General features: G+C 42.0%; 2 protein-coding genes across 2 annotated transcripts in view; both read right to left on the bottom strand.

The window, feature by feature from the left end:
• LOC141201588 (uncharacterized) overlaps positions 1 to 20,220 on the bottom strand; it is a 194,857-nt gene extending 174,637 nt beyond the window's left edge. The window contains exon 1 of the mRNA XM_073663583.1: positions 20,189 to 20,220. The gene's annotated coding sequence lies outside the window, so the exon portion shown is untranslated. The remainder of the gene's footprint in view (positions 1 to 20,188) is intronic.
• LOC141201595 (uncharacterized) lies at positions 6,729 to 8,305 on the bottom strand. The gene is made up of 2 exons (XM_073663598.1): positions 7,016 to 8,305; positions 6,729 to 6,910 (listed from the first exon to the last, which is right to left on the bottom strand). Exon 1 carries the CDS (start codon positions 8,303 to 8,305, stop codon positions 7,538 to 7,540), a length of 768 nt encoding a protein of 255 aa, XP_073519699.1. The 3' UTR covers positions 6,729 to 6,910; positions 7,016 to 7,537.
• Positions 20,221 to 20,932: the final 712 nt, after the last annotated feature.

Genomic DNA, 20,932 nt, shown 5'->3' with positions numbered 1-20,932 from the left:
CAAAGCTGAAAAGGCAGGTGCGAGCAAGGCGACATACAAACCTGGATCAGTTACATCAGTTTTGTCCGGAGGAATGGGCCCAAATTCCAACCAACTATTGTGAGAAGCTTGTGGAAGGATATCCCAAACCTTTGACCCAAGTCATTCAGTTTAAGGTCTGTGGTACCAAATACTAATGAAATGTATGTAAACTTTTGACTTTGCAGTAAGTTATAAAAATGCCTTAAACATTCTCTCTCTCTCATTATTCTGGCATTTGGCAAATATAAAAAATAATCCTAATTGACCTAAAACGGGAAAGGTTTATTCTGATTTCATGTCAGATATTGAGAAAAACATGCATATGTGTCTTTTTATATAGTGTATGTAAACTTCTGATTTCAACTGTATATATTGTATCATGTGCCCCCAAAAATCTGCACTTTTATTCCTCATTGGTTTTGAGTTAGTTACTCAAATCTATACCCCTGATGTCAATACAATGCAGTTTTTTATTCTAAGGCCCCGGTCCCACTATCAGTATTCGGTCAGTATTTTTTATCAGGAATGGGGGATAAATGCAGAATTGGTGCACTTGTTTCTATTATACCTTTTCTCTGATTGTTCCTCACCTGGTTTTGGCTCCCACTCCTGAGAAAAAATACTGACCGAATACTGACCAAATACTGATAGTGTGACCGTGGCCTAAGATCGCTAGTGTTTCTAGTTAGGTAAGGATGAGGTTGCTTTATTATTTAACTTTCATTGCAGGGGACATTGGCTTCAGCTGGAATGGGCGTTATGGTAAGTAGGGTTTAATTTAGAACAATAAAAGGTCTCTGTGTTTATTTCAAATAAAATATTTTATTCATGGTGTTGTTGTAGTTATTTCACATTTCACTATGGGGTTAGTAATGGGGGCGTCTTATAGACGCCTCTCCATTGCTAACCTGGGCTTGATGTCAGCTGGCCTTATAAGCTGACATCAACCCCAGCCCTATAACCCCACTGCCACCGCTACAGGGCAGTGGGCAGAGCGGAGGCTAAGTGCCAGAATTGGTGCATCTTATGGATGCGCCACTTCTGGGGCGGCTGAGGGCTGCTGTTTCTAGCCTCGGAGGGGGCCATTATTTATGGCCCCTTTCTAGGCTATTAATATCAGTCCCCAACTGTCTACATAGCCTTTGCTAGCTGTTAAAAGAGGAGGACCGAACGTCATTATTTGGGGGGTGCCCCATTTTAATAGCCTGTAAAGGCTAAGTATTCAGCTGGGGGGCTGATATTAGTAGCCTGGGAAGCTCTGTGGGTATTACCCCCTTCCCAGACTTCAAACATCTGCCCCAGCTGTCTGCTTAATCTCTGCTAGACTATAAAATTACGGGGGACCCCACACCAATTTTTAAGAAATCATTTAATTTAACAATAAATGATAACTACAGTAACCAACAGTCACTGTACTAATTATATACATGACTGACACCTTTCTATCTATTCTATGTGTATAGCTATTCTTTCTATTCTAAATTGTTGGGCACCGATGTATTGTAACTGTATGCGGCTGATGAATTGCCGGCTTTTAAAGAGACGGGTGAGTGAAAATCGGACGCCACTCGCATGGTCCAAGTGATGTGCGTGCGATTTTTTTCACCTACCCGTTGACTTGCACTGGCGAGTCTCGTCCGAGATACGTGGCAAATCGCAGCATGCTGTGAATTTTTTCTCAGCCCGATTTCAGCTGAGAAAAAAAAAAATCGCAAATGAGATGTCACTCATTCATTAACATTGGTCCGAGTGAAATTCAGTTTTTTATTGCTCTTCCTCAACTAAAGCAGAGAGGGAAAGCGCGTGGTGGATGCTGGGCTGTGATGTGTGATGAAACCCCGACCACAGCCCATCAATCAAGGGGGAGGGCGTCACTTGCTCGCGTCCGACTGCAGCCGGAACTTGACGTGACATCAGTGGATGTCGGAGTCGGCTGCAGCCGGGGTCACGTGATGCCTGGTGAGCGGCCAGCAATAGCGCCACTCACAGGCAATAAAGAACAAGCAAGGTATTTACAAAAATACTTGGCACAATTTAAATCCATGGGGGCATTGTTAATAGTAGTGGACAACCTCTTTAAGGCCTGGAGGGAGGTCGAAATGTATCTTTTGGTAGATAATGACTGGGCGAAAAGAGTTGCTAACCGCAGACTTAGGAAGGCTCCAGTCTTTAGGGTGGGGGATTTTGTGTGGTTGTACTAAAAAAATCTGTGCTTAAAGATCACATCTAGAAAGCTTGCACCTAAATTTGTAGGTCCTTATAAATTTATTAAAATTTTAAATCCTGTGACAGTTTAGTTGCAACTTCCTATTGCCTGGAAAATCAATAATCATTTCCATTCTTCTCTTTTAAAAAAATTTGAGGGGACCTCAAGACATAATTAAGGTGGATTTGGAAGGGTATCGGGTGTATGAAGTAAGGCGAATTCTTGGTTCCAGGTGGGTCAGGTACTGTTTGCATTATCTCATCAAGTGGAAAGATTATGGTCCTTAAGATAATTCCTAATATAATTTAGGGTGTTATGGATAAATATATGTATGATTATGGAAGTTATATGAAAATAGTATGTATTAAGAATTGTAGACAATACAAAATTCCCTCCTCCTGCCCGAACCACATTGTACCAATAACCTCATATTGATCAAAGATCCACATACTACGTGGAACATAGTATGACAGAATCACTGACTGGGTGGATCAGGGAAATGCTGTAGATATAGTATATCTTGACTTCAGCAAAGCATTTGACAAAGTATCTCACACCATCCTTATTGAAAAAATGACCAAGTATGGAATGGACAAGGCAACTGTTAGGTGGGTTCATAACTGGCTTAGTGATCAGACTCCAAGAGTGGTCGTAAATGGCTTCACATCCAGCTGGATGAATGTCTCAAGTGGGGTACCACAGGGCTCTGTCCTGGGACCTGTATTGTCTAACATCTTTATCAATGATTTAGATGAAGGAATTGAGGGTAAACTGATTAAATTTGCTGATGACACAAAGCTAGGAGGGATAGCTAATACTAGAGAAGAGAGAGAGAGGATTCAAAAAGACCTAAATAAACTGGAGCAGTGGGCAGCAACCAACAGAATGGTTTTTAACAGGGAAAAATGCAAAGTACTACATCTGGGCAATAAAAATGAAAAAAGCATATACAGAATGGGAGGAATAGAGCTAAGCAACAGTACATGTGAAAAAGACTTAGGTATACTAATAGATCATAGACTGAACATGAGTCAACAGTGTGATGCAGCAGCAAGAAAGGCAAATACAATTCTGGGATGTATTAACAGAAGCATGCAGTCTAGATAACGTGAAGTCATTATCGCACTTTACTCCTCTTTGGTCAGACCTCATTTGGAATACTGTGTCCAGTTTTGGGCACCACATTTTAAAAAAGACATCGACAAACTGGAGCAAGTTCAGAGAAGAGCGACCGGAATGGTGATCGGTCTGCAAACCATGTCCTATGAGGAACGGTTACAAGATTTGGGAATGTTTAGCTTGCAAAAAAGAAGACTGAGAGGAGACTTAATAGCTGTCTACAAATACCTCAAGGGCTGTCACATTGTAGAAGGATCATCTTTATTCTCATTTGCACAAGGAAAGACTAGAAGCAATGGGATGAAACTGAATGGGAGGAGACACAAATTAGATATTAGAAAAAACTTTTTGACAGTTAGGGTGATCAATGAGTGGAACAGGCTGCCACGAGAGGTGGTGAGTTCCCCTTCAAAGGACGTCTTCAAACAGAGGCTGGACAGATGTCTGTCTGAGATGATTTAGTGAATCCTGCTTTGAGCAGGGGGTTGGACCAGATGACCCAGGAGGTCCCTTCCAACTCTACCATTCTATGAATCTATAACATGGAATTATGGAAATTCCCTAATGATTATTGACTAACATATTAATCTGATAATAAGAGCTTGCTAATGATCTCTATTACTTTTAGGGAAATTACAGAATAATAAAAGATAAGTGATTATACTGATTGGCCTTTGAACCTTACGTGCAAGACGGACTTAATTGAGAGTCAGCTTGACTTAATTGTTTACATATTAAAATAATGACTCATTAGCGACAGATGTCAGCCATAATTCTGAGATAAGGCAATGAGGTAATGTGTGGAAAGGTTCCTGATTTTTCCTACAAAAAGCCTATTTGAGACACTACTCAGTGTTAATTTATGATTTCTCTGACCGTATAGATCCTATATACAATTTGGTGGCAGACAACTAAGACGAGAACACACACATTTTGTGTGCCCCTAACAGGGGGATCTTCATGCGATCAGATAGACAGATTATTGGGTGCGGCTGGGGAAAACCCAGCAGTCATGGTACACGTTGGTACCAATGACAAAGTTAGAGAGAGGTGAAAGGTCTTTAAAAATGATTACAGGGAATTAGGAGAGAAGCTGAAGTACAGGTGGTGTCTTCAGAAATACTGCTGATTCCACTACGTCACTAGAAAGTCAGCAGGAACTTAAGGAGATAATTGTCAGGAAGAAAGGGTTTAGGTTCATGGAGAACTGCGCTGACTTCTCTGTTGGCTACAGGCTTTACGATAGGGACAGGCTGCACCTCAATGGGGAGAATGCAGATGTGCTGGGGGAAAAAATGGTCAGATGGATGGAGGAGCTTTCAAACTAGGATCTGGGGAGAGGGAGGGTTGATGTGCAAATAAGGGGATAGAGTAGATAGAGAGAGTGAGACATTCAAGGAAAGTAAGGAGGCGAGTAGCCATAATAAATGTGCTAATAGTATTAAATGTCTGCAGGCAAATGAAAGAAGTCTTGAAAACAAAATGAATGAATCAGAGACTCTTAGGTCAGCCACAGATTATGATGTGGTGGGCATTACAGAAACCTGGATGGATGAAAGCCATGACTGGGTGACAAACACAGAGGGTTACACTACATTGAAACGGATAGGAAAGAAAAATAGGTAAAGGGGTGGGAATTTTCGTAAAAAACAATTTAAGACCTCAAGCTCAATGACGACATGGGGGCAGATTCGACAATGTACTGCACACATGCCCATCTTTTGATTATATTTGACCCACGACACCAGAACCACCACACTTATGTGAGGCCATTATTCTGCATGGAGGACTTTGTGGGGCCCATTATACTGGATGGAAAGCTATGTGGGGCCCATTATACTGGATGGAAAGTTATGCGGGGCCAATCATACTGTATGGAGGACTATGTGGGGCCCATTATACTGTATGGAGGACTATGTGGGGCCCATTATACTGTATACTGGTTGGTCCATGACTTTGTCCAAGTTTTTCATTTTGGCCCTTTGCATGTTTTGAGCTTTACATCCCTGATGTACACTCTGTATGGGTAATGTACATGGAAATGGCAATAATGGAAAGCTGCTAATTGGACTTTGCTACAAGCCTCCTAATATAGCTGAACATGAAGAGGATGATATGCTGCAACAAATTAAAAAGGCAACAAAAACAAGTCATGGTCAAAAGTGTTGGCTCCCTTGAAATTGTTCCAGAAAATTAAGTAATTCTCCCAGAAAATTATTGCCATTACACGTTTTGGTTATACACGTTTATTTCCTTTGCATGCATTGGAACAACACAAGAAAACAGAGAAAAAAAGGCAAATTGAACATAATTTCACACAAAATAGGTCGGACAAAATTATTGACACCTTGCCAAAATTGTGAGTAAACAACTTTGTTTCAAGCAAGTGAAGCTTGTTCAAACGCAATTGTGGCAAGTAACAGGTGTGGGCAATATGAAAATCACAACTAAAACCAGATAAAGGGAGAAGTTGATTCAATCTCTGCATGAGTCTGAGGACTTGAAAACCAAAATTGTTGAAAAATATCAATAATTTCAAGGCTATAAGTCCATCTTTAGAGATCCGGATGTTCTTCTGTCCAAGGTGCGCAACATAATCAATAAATTTACAACACATACAGTCAAATATGGTGGAACTTCAAAAATGTTTTGGGGTTGTTTTGCTGCCTCTGGTCAGGTACCTTAACTGTGTGCAAGGCATCATGAAATCTGAAGATTAGCAAAGGATTTTGGAGCACAATAGAGTGCCTAGTGTCAGAAAGCTGGGTTTGCTTGCTAGGTCATGGATCTTCCAGCATGACAATGACCCCAAACATATTTCAAGAAGCACCCAGAAAATGGATGGAAACAAAGTCCTGGACAGTTCTGACCAGCAATGAATCCGGATCTAAATCTCATTGAACACCTGTGGAGAGATCTTAAAATTGCTGTTTGGAGAAAAATATAAAAATCTGAAAGTCCTCAGTGGTTGATACAATCTTTTCAGTTAGCCATTAGTCAGTAAGCTTTCGAGACTACTGAGGTCTCTTCATCAGACATAGTATAACACAAAACAAAAAACCAAGCAATGTGAGCAATGAAACTATCCTCCCGGTCATGTAGATTGGGAGGAAGAAGGCGCTATGGTGGCTGCGAATTTGTAGACAGGGAACCGATGCCTGTCCGTATGGATGTATGTATTGTAGATTTAGAGTTTTTTTAAAATTGCGCCAGCGATAGTGGAATGGATTAGGGAGACGGGGTAATTAGTTAAAATTCCTTTATTGGGTTACAAATTATTAAAATTGGAATAGAATAGGATATAAGATAGTCCGTAAGAAGTACACTAGGTCCGGGTGTGTACAGTAAATTTTCAATAAATAAAATAAAATAAAATAAAATAGAGTTCATAGATTTCAATACATGAATATCAGTTGAATAGGCCAGTAGGTAGTTCAATGGAAATGGGTCAGTACTGGCATATGATCCCGGTTTTCCTTGATGGAGGTATTGGTGCGAAGACCTGGTCAGACGTGGTGATCGTACCTCAGCGTAGTGGGGTTTTTTGCTTCTTTTTGGATTTAGCTAGGGAGGAGAGGGGGGGGGGAGAGAAAATATAATGGGAGTAAGATGATTCTTTTAGTATAGAGTTGTGCATACAGTTTGGTGATCAGGGGCGTGATCACGTACCTTCTGCCGGATGTGATTGGCCCACTTTTTTTTCGTTGATCCTGTCTGTGGGGCCTGTAGACTTCACAGTGTATTAGTCATATTCAACCGCTGTGTCAGATTCGAACATGGCCAATGTCCTGAGAAGGAAGAAGCAGGGTGAGCTGGGTCCTGCCTGGGGACCCTGTTTAAGTGGGATCCGACCTTGGCCCCCTTGACCTTGTATCCTCCCGGTCAGTTTGCTTTCCCTCCCAGTACCTTTTTATTCCAACAATGTTAGGTTTCTGGGAGATTATACTTGTTCCCTTTATTTTTGGTTCTCCTTAGCTTGCCTTCTTTCCCCTATATGAATGTGTTTTTGTTTCTCACTCAGAGTTTTCATATTTTCCTTCATACTTTCCTTTCCCCTGGTTGACAGTGTGTTGCCGCCTCCCCTCTGGTTCCTCAGGAGGTATGAGAAACTCCTCAATGGCTTATTAGTTAGTTAGGTGTGTGGTGGAGTTTTTAGTTGTGCAGCTAGGGCTGTTCTAGTCTGTACAGAGACTAGTTGGGTGTAGTTGTGGCATTCTCCCCTGTGTGGATTCTCCAGTGGTTATCAAGATGCGCTTTCTGGTTAAAACATTTCCCACATTCTGGACATGAAAAAGGCTTCTCCCCTGTGTGAGTTCTCTGATGTTTATAAAGATATGATTTGTGTCCAAAACATTTTCCACAATCTGAGCATGAAAAAGGCTTCTCCCCTGTGTGAGTTCTCTGATGCTTGATAACATTTGATTTCTTTGCAAAAGATTTCCCACATTCTGAACATGAAAATGGCTTCTCCCCTGTGTGAGTTCTATGATGTCTGATAAGATTTGATTTCTCTGTAAAACATTTCCCACATTCTGAACAGGAAAATGGCTTCTCCCCTGTGTGAGTTCTCTGATGTTTGCTAAGAGTTGATTTCACTGGTAAAACATTTCCCACATTCTGAACAGGAAAATGGCTTCTCTCCTGTGTGAGTTCTCTGGTGCCTAACAAGATCTGATTTCTGATTAAAACACCTCCCACACTTTGAACAAGAAAATCTATTCTTCGCTGTGTGAATTTTTTGAGGTTTAAGAAAAGACTTTTTGGGAGGAAAACTATTACTATATTCTGAATGTGAAAATGTCTTCTTTGCATTAGGAGCAGTTTGTTTTTTAATGCTTGTTTTGTGACTTTGATTTTCCTTAGTAGTCGGTAATGAATCAGAAGACAGGACCTGTTTCGAAGGATCAGATGACAGATCATTGCAGTGAAGGGATGATGGTAAATCTGGAGAAATGTCATTCATTTCAATTGTATCCTGTTGGATCTGAAAATTATCTGATTTGAAAATTGAAGATGTCAGCTGTCCCTTTCATCTCCTGGTACAGACATCTGCCAAGAATAAAACCGAATATTATTTTTTAATAAAAAAATCCTTGAATTTTATATTTTTGAACATTTCTACTTAAACTGTCCATAAAAAAGGCAAGTTATATAAAAAAAAATCACTTATTCACCAGGACAATGACTGTCTGATAGAAAACCTCATAGAAAGGAGCAGTAGAGCGTGGTGTTCAACTGTTTGTTCATTCTGCCTCCCAAATATGGAATAAAAAGACACCAAATGATGTTATGTAGGTGAAATAATACCAATAAAAACTTCTACTTATCTCACAAAAAACAAGTCCCCACTCAGGTCCATCATCTGTCAATGGAATAACAGAGGTTTCCACATTATTAGTGGCTCAAAGGCTCTTGAAAAGCAACATGGCTTCCATAAACCAATCCAGCAATATCCGCTCTCCCAAAGTCAGATCTCCCCCTCACTTCTTAGCCTTGCAGTGCGCCCAAACCACATTCAGCATCCATGTATTTGGCATTACTATAGTGAGAAGAACCCACTTAATTTACGGTGTGTGTCTCCTGGAGCACAATCTGGGCACTATGTGTTGGGTAATAAAATAATATATTTGTAATTTTCACTCTCCAACATCCACTGCGTGCTAATTTCTGGAAAGTGACTGTGGAGTCAAAATAGTCACTACTCCTATAGATTAATTCACTGAGGGTTATAATTTCCAAAATGGAGTCACTTTATGGGGATTTCTACTGATCTGGTCTTCTACCATTTTGTTATATTAGGGCTTCTGCAAATGGTGTGTCCCATCTCGTCTGGGACGTCTACTTCTCCTCCTGCTTCGACTTGTGTGACGTCTGCTTCTGTCACCAGGAGCCGCCTTATTCATTCTGCAGGTGGCGCTGGTGATAGAAGAGACGTCAGAACCAGAAGCTCTGGGCGGCGCAGGCTCTGTCCAGCCACTAAGATTAGGGTTGCTGGTACCTGTAGTACCATCCAGTCTGGCAGTATGGGTGTATGTGCTGTCCAGCTGGAGTAATATGCTCCCGGCTTCAGCCAACTGGAGAGCACCACACCCTACTAAAGCTGGAAGCATATTGCCGGAAGCTACCAGATACAGCCTTGTTCTCCTCTGGTTCAGTCCTCTGTGCTCAGCTCCCGGCTTGTGTATTTGTTTCTGTTGTGACCTCGGCCCGTTTACTGACTACTCTTGTGTCTTCTGATTTTGTATTTTCTCTGCCCTCCTGGTTCTGACCCGGCTATCTGACTATTCTTCTTCCCATCTCACCCCACAGAACAGCAGGTAACACCGTGGCCCAAGCCTAGGGGTCTCTGTGTAAGTCCAGATCCATATAGAAGGGATAAATGGTAATGGGCAAAGTAATTTGTGAAATCTGTAAACGGGGTAGATAAGAGAAGCCTGTTTGTGGTGGCCATCTTTTGAGCTTCCAAATGACCATAAACAGTGCCCCCAATACATTGTGTCTGGGAACTATTCCAGCAAAATCTGCATTCCTAATAGCTAAATGGCGCTCCTTCCCTTCTTAACCTGCCATGTGCCCAGACAGTAGTGTACAACCGTATACAGGGTATTGTCAGATTCAAAAGAAGTTGGAAAATAATTTGTAAGGTCCATTTGTTTCCTATTATCCTTTGTGAAGAATTCCAAAGTTATCACCACATAAAGTGACACACGTCAGACTTGAAAAATGGCCCTGATTAGGAACAGAAAACTGACTGCAGGAAGGGGTTAAAGCAGAGGATTACTGAAGTCAAAAACTGTGACTATAGACAATAAAACATCAACTGAAATGAACAAACTCAACAGTCTCCATCAGAGAAAAATGAGTAACTAGTGGTGAAACCTCTCTGGGGTAACTGGAGTATGGGGCTCTTGGGAATCTAAACTATCGTAAGGGACAATATTTTCTGTCAGATGAGTGTCAAGAAGAAATATTAGACATTTAAAGTGAACTTTTTTACAATACTGCAGAGCTGAGGTGTCTTAAATTTAGATCTCGGGCATTTGGAAGAGGAAATGGAGATCTTTCTGAAAGACGACCAGGGAGTTACAGACTCACATAAGTGAGGCCGGCCGATCCCACCACAATGAAACTACGAGGGTCAGTCAATAAGTAATGCCTCCTATTTTTTTTCTCCTTAAATAAGGTAGTTATGTTAAATATTTGAATTTGGCACAATTCCTCAAACCTTCTTCTCCAATCCACAGCAATTGCAACTTCCTGCACCAACAGGTGGCAGGACTGTATCCGTTTGCAAAATGGCTGACATCGATGTTCGTATTAGACAACGTTCTGTGATTGAATTCTTGCATGCAGAAGGTGAAACGCCCATTTGAATTCATGAGAGACTGAAAAATGTGTACGGTGATGCAACAGTGGATGTCAGTACTGTTAGACGATGGGTTCGTCGCTGTAACACAGCTGAAGGGCCATCACCGTTGGCTGACAAAATGCGGAGTGGCAGGCCAGTAACCACAGTGACTCCAAGCAGCATTCAGCGAGTCGATGACATTATTCGTGGTGACCGCCGGGTGACTGCAGATGAATTGTGTGGCATTATCTGCCTCAGTAAAGGCAGTGTGATGAAAATTATTGGACAACTGGGATACAGAAAAGTTTGTGCACGGTGGGTCCCAAGAATGCTTTTTACCATGCTAGAATACATGCCCTTGTTAAACGGTGGACCAAGACTGTGGAAATGGATGGAGATTATATTGAAAAATGACAAATTAATTGTTAATGTTGTGGTTTTCAACCTATGTAATTGCATTTGAATTTCTTGCCAATTAAAAGGAGAAAAAAAATAGGAGGCATTACTTATTGACTGACCCTCGTATCATACAGAATGAACTTGTAAAAAAAAAAAGAAAGAATATGAAAACATGTAACATCCCCAACAACAATGTATGTATGAAGGGAGAAATCCAACACTAACCTGGAGTTACACTCATTTATGGTGGACTATTGGAGCTACTATGAGTCCTGACCAGAAGAGTAGAGAAAGTATTAGCGCCCCCATTTCAGGAGAGATTGTGCAGTAATCTGAATTCCTTAGGATGAAAACATAATGTAATTTATGACGTGGAGTGAATCCATGAAACCAGGGCTGGAGCCAACACATCTCCTGCAGGCGTGAATAAATGTATATTACAGCCATCAGCCACGCACAGCTTAGAGATATATCATGGCACAGGTGTAATGTTTTTTGTGTAGTTTATCACAATCCTGTTTGAAGTTAGTCGGTCTTAAAAGAAATAGAACAGTCAGTATAAAGGGAAACTCTGCTGTTATTGTACAGAAATTCACACTTGTCCCTCACCGCACATTTAATGTCGATCATAAAAGTGAAGCTTGGCCAGAAAGACTGGACCTGGTCTTGTAGGGACCATATGAGCACATTCAGCCGCACAGAAGGGAGAGAAGGTAGATTCATCCAATAAGATATCAGGGATCTAGGAAGCGAACACCATCATTACCCTCCACTTTCTCTTACAGGCCCATCATAATATTTTTCTTCAAGTAATTTTCTGGCTTTGTGGTTTACAGATCTGGGCAGGTAACGTCTCCTAATCACAGGGAGTAGGTGGATCCTCCAGGTTGTAAGTTCTATAGAAAAGGGCTTTCACAATTTCCCAAAGTAATTTGAACATTTTCGGACGGAAGAGAATGTTGTGGTCTAGTGGCAAAATGGTGATCACACGATTGTGATACGGCCGGACTACATCACCGATAAAGCAGCCACAGCCGGTGACTGAGAAGAATCTGTGACTTCTCTGTATTTAGTGGTTACTACTCACCTGGGTAGTCATATGTAGGAATCTCCTCTTTACACCGCTCATCATCCCTCACATATGTCTCTGTAGTATTAATATGGGTCAGATCTTCACCCTGAAATAAATATTATAAAAGTCACAGACAGATGGAGAAGTCACATCTATGATCAGCTCTAATCCTGCCATCTCCACCGTTCTCATTACACAAATATAAAACATATAATACTGGTGGATAAAACAGAACTGAGCACAAGACCTTCACAGCCGTCTACACATCATAGGGGAGATCTCATGACACCTTCTCTCCATCTACCTGATGATCCTGAGGAACATTGGGATCTTCTTGTTTACAGTTCTGTGGAAGAAGAGGACGGGGACATCTGTCTGGTGTTGTCCTCTTACTGGATAGATCTGGAGGAAACACATACAGGGACTGAATTCATTCTTTCCATACAGATAATTATAGGCCGTGTGTATTTAGTCCTCTCTATTACCTGGTGATGTGAGGGGCTGGGGAACCTCCATCATGATGTCCTTGTACAGATCTTTGTGTCCTTCTAAATACTCCCACTCCTCCATGGAGAAATAGACGACGAAATCCTGACACCTTATAGGAACCTGACACATACAATGATACCGTCATCCCCCCGATCCCTTCATAGCGTTACTGTATAATGTCCCAGCATTCCCAGCAGTGTCACCTCTCCAGTCAGCAACTCAATCATCTTGTAGGTGAGTTCTAGGATCTTCTGGTCATTGATGTCCTCATGTATGGAGGCCCCGTGATTAATCTCTTGTTATGGAGAGACACATTAATAAATCTCCCTCCAGACATTTCCAGAGTCCTCACCTCTCCAGTTCTGTCCATCTGTTATTCCCATAGATAAGAATGATGTAATGTGACGTCATCAGAATCTCTCACCTCTCCAGTAAGCCGGAAAAGGATCTCCAGGGTGAGGTGTAATATCCTCTCCGCCATCTTGTCTCTGTCCATATCCATCTTTGATGGATAAATCAGGAAAATTTTCTTATGTAGAAGATCTTCACTGAGAGGATCTAATATTGTAGGGACCTGAATGAGAAGAAGATGAGCCGATGTAACATCATAAAAATCCTGTGTAATAATACAGCTATTGGAGATAATGAGGGGAAACATATAAGGAGATTTATTATTTTACAGTATTTAGTTTTTTCTTTACATCTATTAATAAAACCTATATATTTTAGGCCACAGACAACAAGCAGTTTCTTCCTCGGAGTCTGCAGCTGAATACGTTTCTCATAGACTCATCTTCTATAAAGCTAATTCTCGTCTAATTTTCTGACACTGGAATTGACATTGAGAATAACCTCGGCACTCAATGGTTCTTATAGAAAATTTTTTTTTTAATGCAGTCCAAAAACAAAAGTAAACGTTTCGGTCGATCTGACCTTAATCAAGAACTATTGGAAATTGCACAAAGAACAAAACAATAAATAAAAGAATAATAATAAGTAATAAAATAAAAAAGCATATGCAAATGGATCATAGCGCAATAACATGATAATATCTCTTGTTTAACCTGAACAATAAACATGCTGTCAAACAGTGCATAATATTTCATCAAACCCCATTAATGCAGATACAACATCATAGTATAGAGCAAGTATATATACAAATTGAAGAGAGGCGACACCTACTAGACTGCTGGATGGTGTTCAAAGGTAGGGATTCAAAAGTGTGGAGATATGGTGACACTGGCTGCTTGGGTCTGCAGAAAAGAGCAGAGAGTGGCAGACTCAGAGTTATCAGCTGAGAGGGACTGTGGAGGCAGAGATAGACCGATTAGAGCTGGACGTAGCATACCTGTGACCCCTAGTTCCTGGTTATAAGGTGGTACTGCACGTAGTGGCTTAGAGGATCGCGGTGTCCACCGCTAGTTCCTGGTGCTGTGCGCGTTGTCCTGCAAAAAGCAAACATGGCATCTAAGAAGGTGTGACAGAGTTCGGCTGAATGCCCTTCCTCCCCAAGTACTCGATTGTATGGGGCTGCCTAGTTCCTACAATACTGAAATGCCTAATAATGGTGTCTGGGCCTGCAATGTACGAAAGTCTATTAGGCCGGGCCAGAGGCAGCGTCCAATAAGTTACCTTTTAACGCCCCATAAACATTAGACTAAAGTTGCATGGAAGCACTGATTTTGGGGGTTTTGGTTGACTATATAATGTATTTGGGGGCCTCCCGACAGTACCAGTCAGTCATACAAACCACAGGAAAGCTGGAATATTTGTGTGTATGGAGGAGTCTGGAGAGATAGCCATCTGCCAAATGACCGATCAGCCAACACTTATCTCATGTGTATGGGGACATTACTATTGCACAGGTAGTGATAATACATGGCACTACAGTAGTACAGTGCATCACCGGAGCGATCAGAGGCTTCTGTGTTGTATGATCGCACTAAGGAGAGTGGTTTAAAAACGTTTATAAAGAAAGGTTTAAAAAAAAGTTTTAAAGTGAAAATATCACAGTTTTAGCAAAAATAAATATTCGTCACTATAGGGAAAACATGGATATAATGGTAAAATGGAGAGGGAGGTCAGCTCACTGTTTGTTCAATGTATCTGGTCTGAAGATCACCGCATGGAGCCGCCCTGGTCAGGGACATTTCAAGGTGCAAGTAGAGAAAGGAGGAGAGATGGATTCTCCAGCATTGTCTATATTGTTAAAACCTCACATTTATTGTGAATTCATAAACACTGTTGTGATGGCATACCACCAAGTGCCCACATACCAAACCAATGCTTATTCCTGATTTACAACATGTGAGTCTCGGTGATACTTTTATATCCTTCCCTTTCCTGGGTGTCCATTGATTACTGAGCACTGCTCAGACAATTTAACCCTGTATTGTATGGAAGAAAAAGATAATACACAAATACAACTCAGACATGAGACATTCAATAAAATCACTGGAAATCAAAAACAAATACAATTAATTGTACTGTAATATTAATCCTGTCTGATGTTCATTCCCTGTGGGGCTCTAGTGTGTAATTTAAATATCCAATATGACTTTCTATTTAAGATTTTTCTTTTCACATCTCCACCTCTTAATGGTTTATAAGACTTTTCTAATCCTGATATCTGAAGGATCTGATATCCCCTTTATGTTTTTGTGAAAAGCGTCTTGAAACCACAGACAGGTTTAATGCTGTGGGATTGATTGCGTCAGATAAATGTCTTCTAATACATGTTTATAGCAGATCTGACGTGCATTCCACATATTGCTGTTAACTCTCTATACACTCTATTAAATAGATGACCCCTATAGTGGTACAACTGATGAAATTGTGTATTGCAAATTTCTGTCCCGTTAGGTTTTCTGCAAATGTGTCGGTTTTATTAACATAGTTGCATCCTTTACAGGATGTATGTCGACATTTAAAAAAAACCCTTATAGGATAACCAAGTTACCAAATACTGGCCCATTAAGACACACTGTCACTCTCGCATTCCCTACTGATTGAACCCCTGGACCAGTCTAAAACCAGCTTCCAATGTCAATGGGAGAGAGATCTGGGTTGCACCTTAATGAGGGATCAGTGGAAGCGAATCTTCACCTTGACACACATCATCAATCAGCTCGCGATTTCAGGAGGCCAGCTATAAACTGCTTTCTCAGTGGTATAGGGTCCCAACTCGCCTACACTCTATATTCCCAGATGCTAGTCCCATGTGCTGGACATGTGGGGAGGAGGAGGGTGACCTACTACATATTTTCTGGGCCTGTAAACTCCTTTCTCCTTTCTGGGGAAAAGTACTACTAGTGATTAGTAAATTCACTGATCTTATTTCAGACCTTGACCCAGCTTTCATCCTTCTCCATCACAGCAACATCCCTTTAAAAACATATAAGAAACTCGACACTGAGACTCTTGATCACGTCTGCTAGAGCATGTATTCCCTTGCTATGGAAAAGTAACACTATCAAGACAATCTCACTATGGTTCACCAAAATAAATGAGATTATGCTAACGGACGAACTCCCCTCCATGATCAATAACTCCCATGATAAATTTTATAAAACATGGTTCTACTGGAGTTTAAATCTTCCGCTGATTACCTTGACCTCATAGGGGAAAGCTAAGTCTATACTTCAGGAGCCTATCTGACAGTACCCTAACCCTCTTACCCATACATCCCTTCCCCCACTTCCCTTTGTCTTTGTGTGTATTTGTGTTTTTTGTTTTAACTACTCATTCTTTCTTTTATAGCCCTTATTTGTTAATCCACATTAATATGTAATGACTTAATGTTTAAGTCTGAGTCACCACGCTGGTATATCCTAAAACACATTGAACCAATGTTCTACCAGCAACTCTACTTTGTATTGTGTTTAATTATTTCATTTTCAAATGTTTTGGAAATACTGATTATTGTTATGGTTATGGGGTCATATTTGACCTACTACTTGTTGCACAACTAGTACCCGGTGTTTGTATTTGTATTTCCTTTTCAAAACTTAATAAAGATAAATTTATAAAGGATAATCAAGTCACATTGCGTTTGATATTTGTTTCTTGAAAATAACTAGGTGAAAGTTTTCCGCCCAGTGTAGAAGCCTTTATGGATACAAAACTCAAACAAAATATGCAGAAGAATTTACAAAGTCTGGAGGATGGATCTCAGACATCAAAAAAACTAAGTTTGAAAGAGATATCAAAGACTACGAGTCAAATTCAATTTACACATGGAAATGGAACAAACCAAGAGCTACTATTCAGAAATACAAGTGACACAATGAATTCAAAGGAAATAGAGGAGAGCGGAGGTCAGCTTCACAAATCCCAATGTGTCCATGGGTTCCTCTAATTATAATTCTCTGAGGACTAATCTGATGCATCAGTGGGATCAACTAAAGACAGAACAAAAATAAATTCTCAAGTATTCCCCACAATTCAGCACAAAACAACAGGCCGGAAGGAAGCTCAAACGTGCCGGACATGTGCGTTCCATGATGGAGTGCATCACGGTCTCCTATCTGCGAATGTGCATGTCAGGAAGCATGGGTTCCACACCGGAGCGCATATGGTATTGGATTGCATACCACCAACATAGAAAAATCCTATCTGTGAGATCAGCATCATGGGAGACTAAAAACAAGTATTGCACATCCTTGCATCATGCAATAGGCATGTAGATCTATTTTATTACTACAGAAAATATGGGATGATGGCCCACAGTATACTCCTAAATGGTCAAATTTGACCCCTATTGCATAGAGATACACAAGGAACACCACACTTCTTAATTATGAAATAGTAGATGTAGGATATAACTGATAAATAATTCTGATATAGAAGCTCAGATATCTCGATGAAGTACAATATGTGAACCCCATTCACTGGGAACTGAGTAGCAATAGGTAGAGTATAAAATCCAAAAATGTAATCCCGAATGGGGCTGCATTAACACGAAACAGGCATAAGAAATTTTCTCATTCAGTCCCTTAGGGGCTCGTGAATCCAGTCTAAAAATCCACTCACTTTCTTTTTTGAGGACACATCTATTGTGGTCACCTCCTCTCACATTGGGTTTAACCACCTCAATGATACAAAAGGAGAGGTCTCCGGTTTCACCTCGATGTACACTGTTCATGTGTCTCGCTAATGGGGTGTCCCGACCATGGCATATATCACCCAAATGCTCCCCCACCCTCCTCCTAGACTCCCTCTTGGTCTTGCCTACATAATCTAGGGGGCAGATGCATGTGGCCATATATACAAGTTCTGAGGTTTTACAGTTGGAATAATCCCTCTGAAAAAAGTTTTTACTCGTGGAGGAACTCGAGAAAGATTTACATGGTCTCATCCAACTAAATGTACAACATTCTCCACATCTAAAGAAACCGCAGATTCTTTTATCTAGCCAAGTCCCCTTGGGTGCAGTTTTTTTTGTAGAAACTATGCAATAAATGATCCCTAATTGACTGACCCTTTCTGAAAGTTATTGTGGGTGTAGATCCCACAGGACCTCCAGGTCAGGGTCAGCCACAAGTATATCCCAGTGTTTTCTGAGGATATGAAAGATACAGTCACTCTGATTGTTGTAAGTTTTTCTTACTCGTGTCGTCCAATCTTTTTCTTGGTCACTTGGATAGGCATGGAGGAGTGTCTGTCTCTCCAATTTTTCTCCAAACGATGCGGAATCCAAAATGTACCAGGAGTACCCTTTTTCCCTGAATCTGATGTTCAAGTCTATTGCCTGCATATTAAAATCCGTGACATTATGGCAGTACCTTCTCAACTATAAAAATTGGCCCTTGGGTATTCCTCTTTTTATGGAGATGGGGTGGTGGCTATTCCACTTCAATAGTTTATTAGTGCTTGAAGGTTTATGGTAGATGAGTGTCCCTAGGGTCCCATTCCAATCTTTCTTAATTAGAACATCCAGGAAAGGCAACTGGTAATAATAAAATTCAGATGTAAATCTCAGGCCCACTCTATGGATGTTGAGTTCCCTGACAAATTCAAAAGATTGTTCACTCGTCCCTGACCAGATGATAAAAATGTAGTCAATATATTTGTACCATACCCCAATATATGAATGCCACCACTTATGATCATCCCTGAATATTGTGGTTTTCTCCACCAGTCCAGGGATAAGTTAGCATACGAGGGGGCACAGAGGCTCCCCATCGCAGTACCCCTGAGCTGGTGGAAGTACTTCCTGTCAAAAAGAAAGAAGTTATGAGTAAGAGTGAATTTTAGAAGATCCTCCATGAAGTCATTATGTCTGCTACACTCTACTGACCTCGATTTCAAGAAATGTCTTACTCCTCTGATATCATCCTCATGCGGTATATTACTGTACAAAGCCTCGATATCTAGTAAGGCCTGCACCCCTACATGCCTGTATACAAGCTCGAGGGTATACATGTAGGGGAGCAGGCAAAGGGAAAAACATTTTACAGAGGGATTATTCCAACTGCAAGACCTCAGGCGGTACTGTGAGAACATTATACTGTGTGGGGGCATCATACATACTGCATAAGGGGCATAATGGGGGCATTGCACTGTGTGGGGGCATCATACATCCTGCATAAGGGGCATAATGGGGGCATTACACTGTGTGGGGGCATCATACATCCTGCATAAGGGGCATAATGGGGGCATTGCACTGTGTGGGGGCATCATACATCCTGCATAAGGGGCATAATGGGGGCATTACACTGTGTGGGGCATCATACATACTGCATAAGGGGCATAATGGGGGCATTACACTGTGTGGGGGGCATCATACATCCTGCATAAGAGGTATAATAGGGGCATTACACTGTGTGGGGGGCATCATACATCCTGCATAAGGGGCATAATGGGGGCATTACACTGTGTGGGGGCATCATACATACTACATAAGGGGCATTACACTGTGTGGGGGCATCATACATACTGCATAAGGGGCATAATGGGGGCATTACACTGTGTGGGGGCATCATACATCCAGCATAAGGGGCATAATGGGGGCATTACACTGTGGGGGCATCATACATACTGCATAACGGGCATAATGGGGGCATTACACTGTGGGGGGGCATCATACATACTGCATAAGGGGCATAATGGGGGCATTACACTGTGTGGGGGCATCATACATCCAGCATAAGGGGCATAATGGGGGCATTACACTGTGGGGGCATCATACAACCAGCATAAGGGGCATAATGGGGGCATTACACTGTGTGGGGGGCATCACACATACTGTATAAGGGGCATAATGGGGGCATTACACTGTGGGGGGGCATCATACATCCTGTATAAGGGGCATAATGGGGGCATTACACTGTGGGGGGCAGTAAAGGGGTCCTGTACTATGAGAACAATACGTTTCCTCCCTTCCTGTCTCCATAGTTGGGTCGTATGTATCTATTACAGGAAACAGAACAAAAACCTTATGATTCTTATAAAGGGGCAACACAAGACCCCAAAAGAGTCTCCGTGCTGAAGGGGTTAATGCCCCCTGCGCCCAGTAATGGGGGTCTCCACATACCTCCACCTGCAGAGCCGCCACCACATATATGCCTGCTCTGTGCGCACAGGAGCTGTGATGAGGTCACAGGAGGGGAGGAGTCAGGGGTCACATGATCAGGGGCCTCAGTGGATGCAGGACTCTGCTGTGCTGGTTGTCATGGTGCTGGATGAGCTGAAGTTTATGTGTGGGGTCAGGAGGGGTTTACAGTGTGGATGTAGCAGAGCCGCGTGTGTACGAGGTGTACGGAGCGGAGCCGCGTGTGTAGGAGGTGTACGCAGCGGAGCCGTGTGTGTACGAGGTGTACGGAGCAGAGCCGTGTGTGTACGAGGTGTACGGAGCAGAGCCGTGTGTGTACGAGGTGTACGGAGCAGAGCCGAGCGTGTACGAGGTGTACGGAGCGGAGCCGCGTGTGTGCGAGGTGTATGGAGCAGAGCCGTGTGTGTACGAGGCGTACGGAGCAGAGCCGTGTGTGTACAAGGTGTACGGAGCAGAGACGAGTGTGTACGAGGTGTACAGAGCGGAGCCGTGTGTGTACGAGGTGTACGGAGCGGAGCCGCGTGTGTGCGAGGTGTATGGAGCAGAGCCGTGTGTACGAGGTGTACGGAGCAGAGCCGTGTGTGTACGAGGTGTACGGAGCGGAGCCGTGTGTGTACGAGGTGTACGGAGCAGAGACGAGTGTGTACGAGGTGTACGGAGCAGAGCCGTGTGTGTACGAGGCGTACGGAGCTGAGCCGTGTGTGTACGAGGCGTACGGAGCAGAGA

Source organism: Phyllobates terribilis, unplaced genomic scaffold, assembly GCF_046119375.1.
Source record: "Phyllobates terribilis strain yellow unplaced genomic scaffold, ASM4611937v1 Scaffold_119__1_contigs__length_5224398, whole genome shotgun sequence".
NCBI classification, from domain to species: domain Eukaryota; kingdom Metazoa; phylum Chordata; class Amphibia; order Anura; family Dendrobatidae; genus Phyllobates; species Phyllobates terribilis.
Note: the sequence above shows the minus strand (reverse complement) of the source record. Positions and strands in the feature narration are given on the sequence as shown.

What these genes read in the sequence shown, in the direction of transcription:
- LOC141201595 (XM_073663598.1), bottom strand. Translation starts at nt 8,305, where the DNA reads ATGACATTTCTCCAGATTTACCATCATCCCTTCACTGCAATGATCTGT.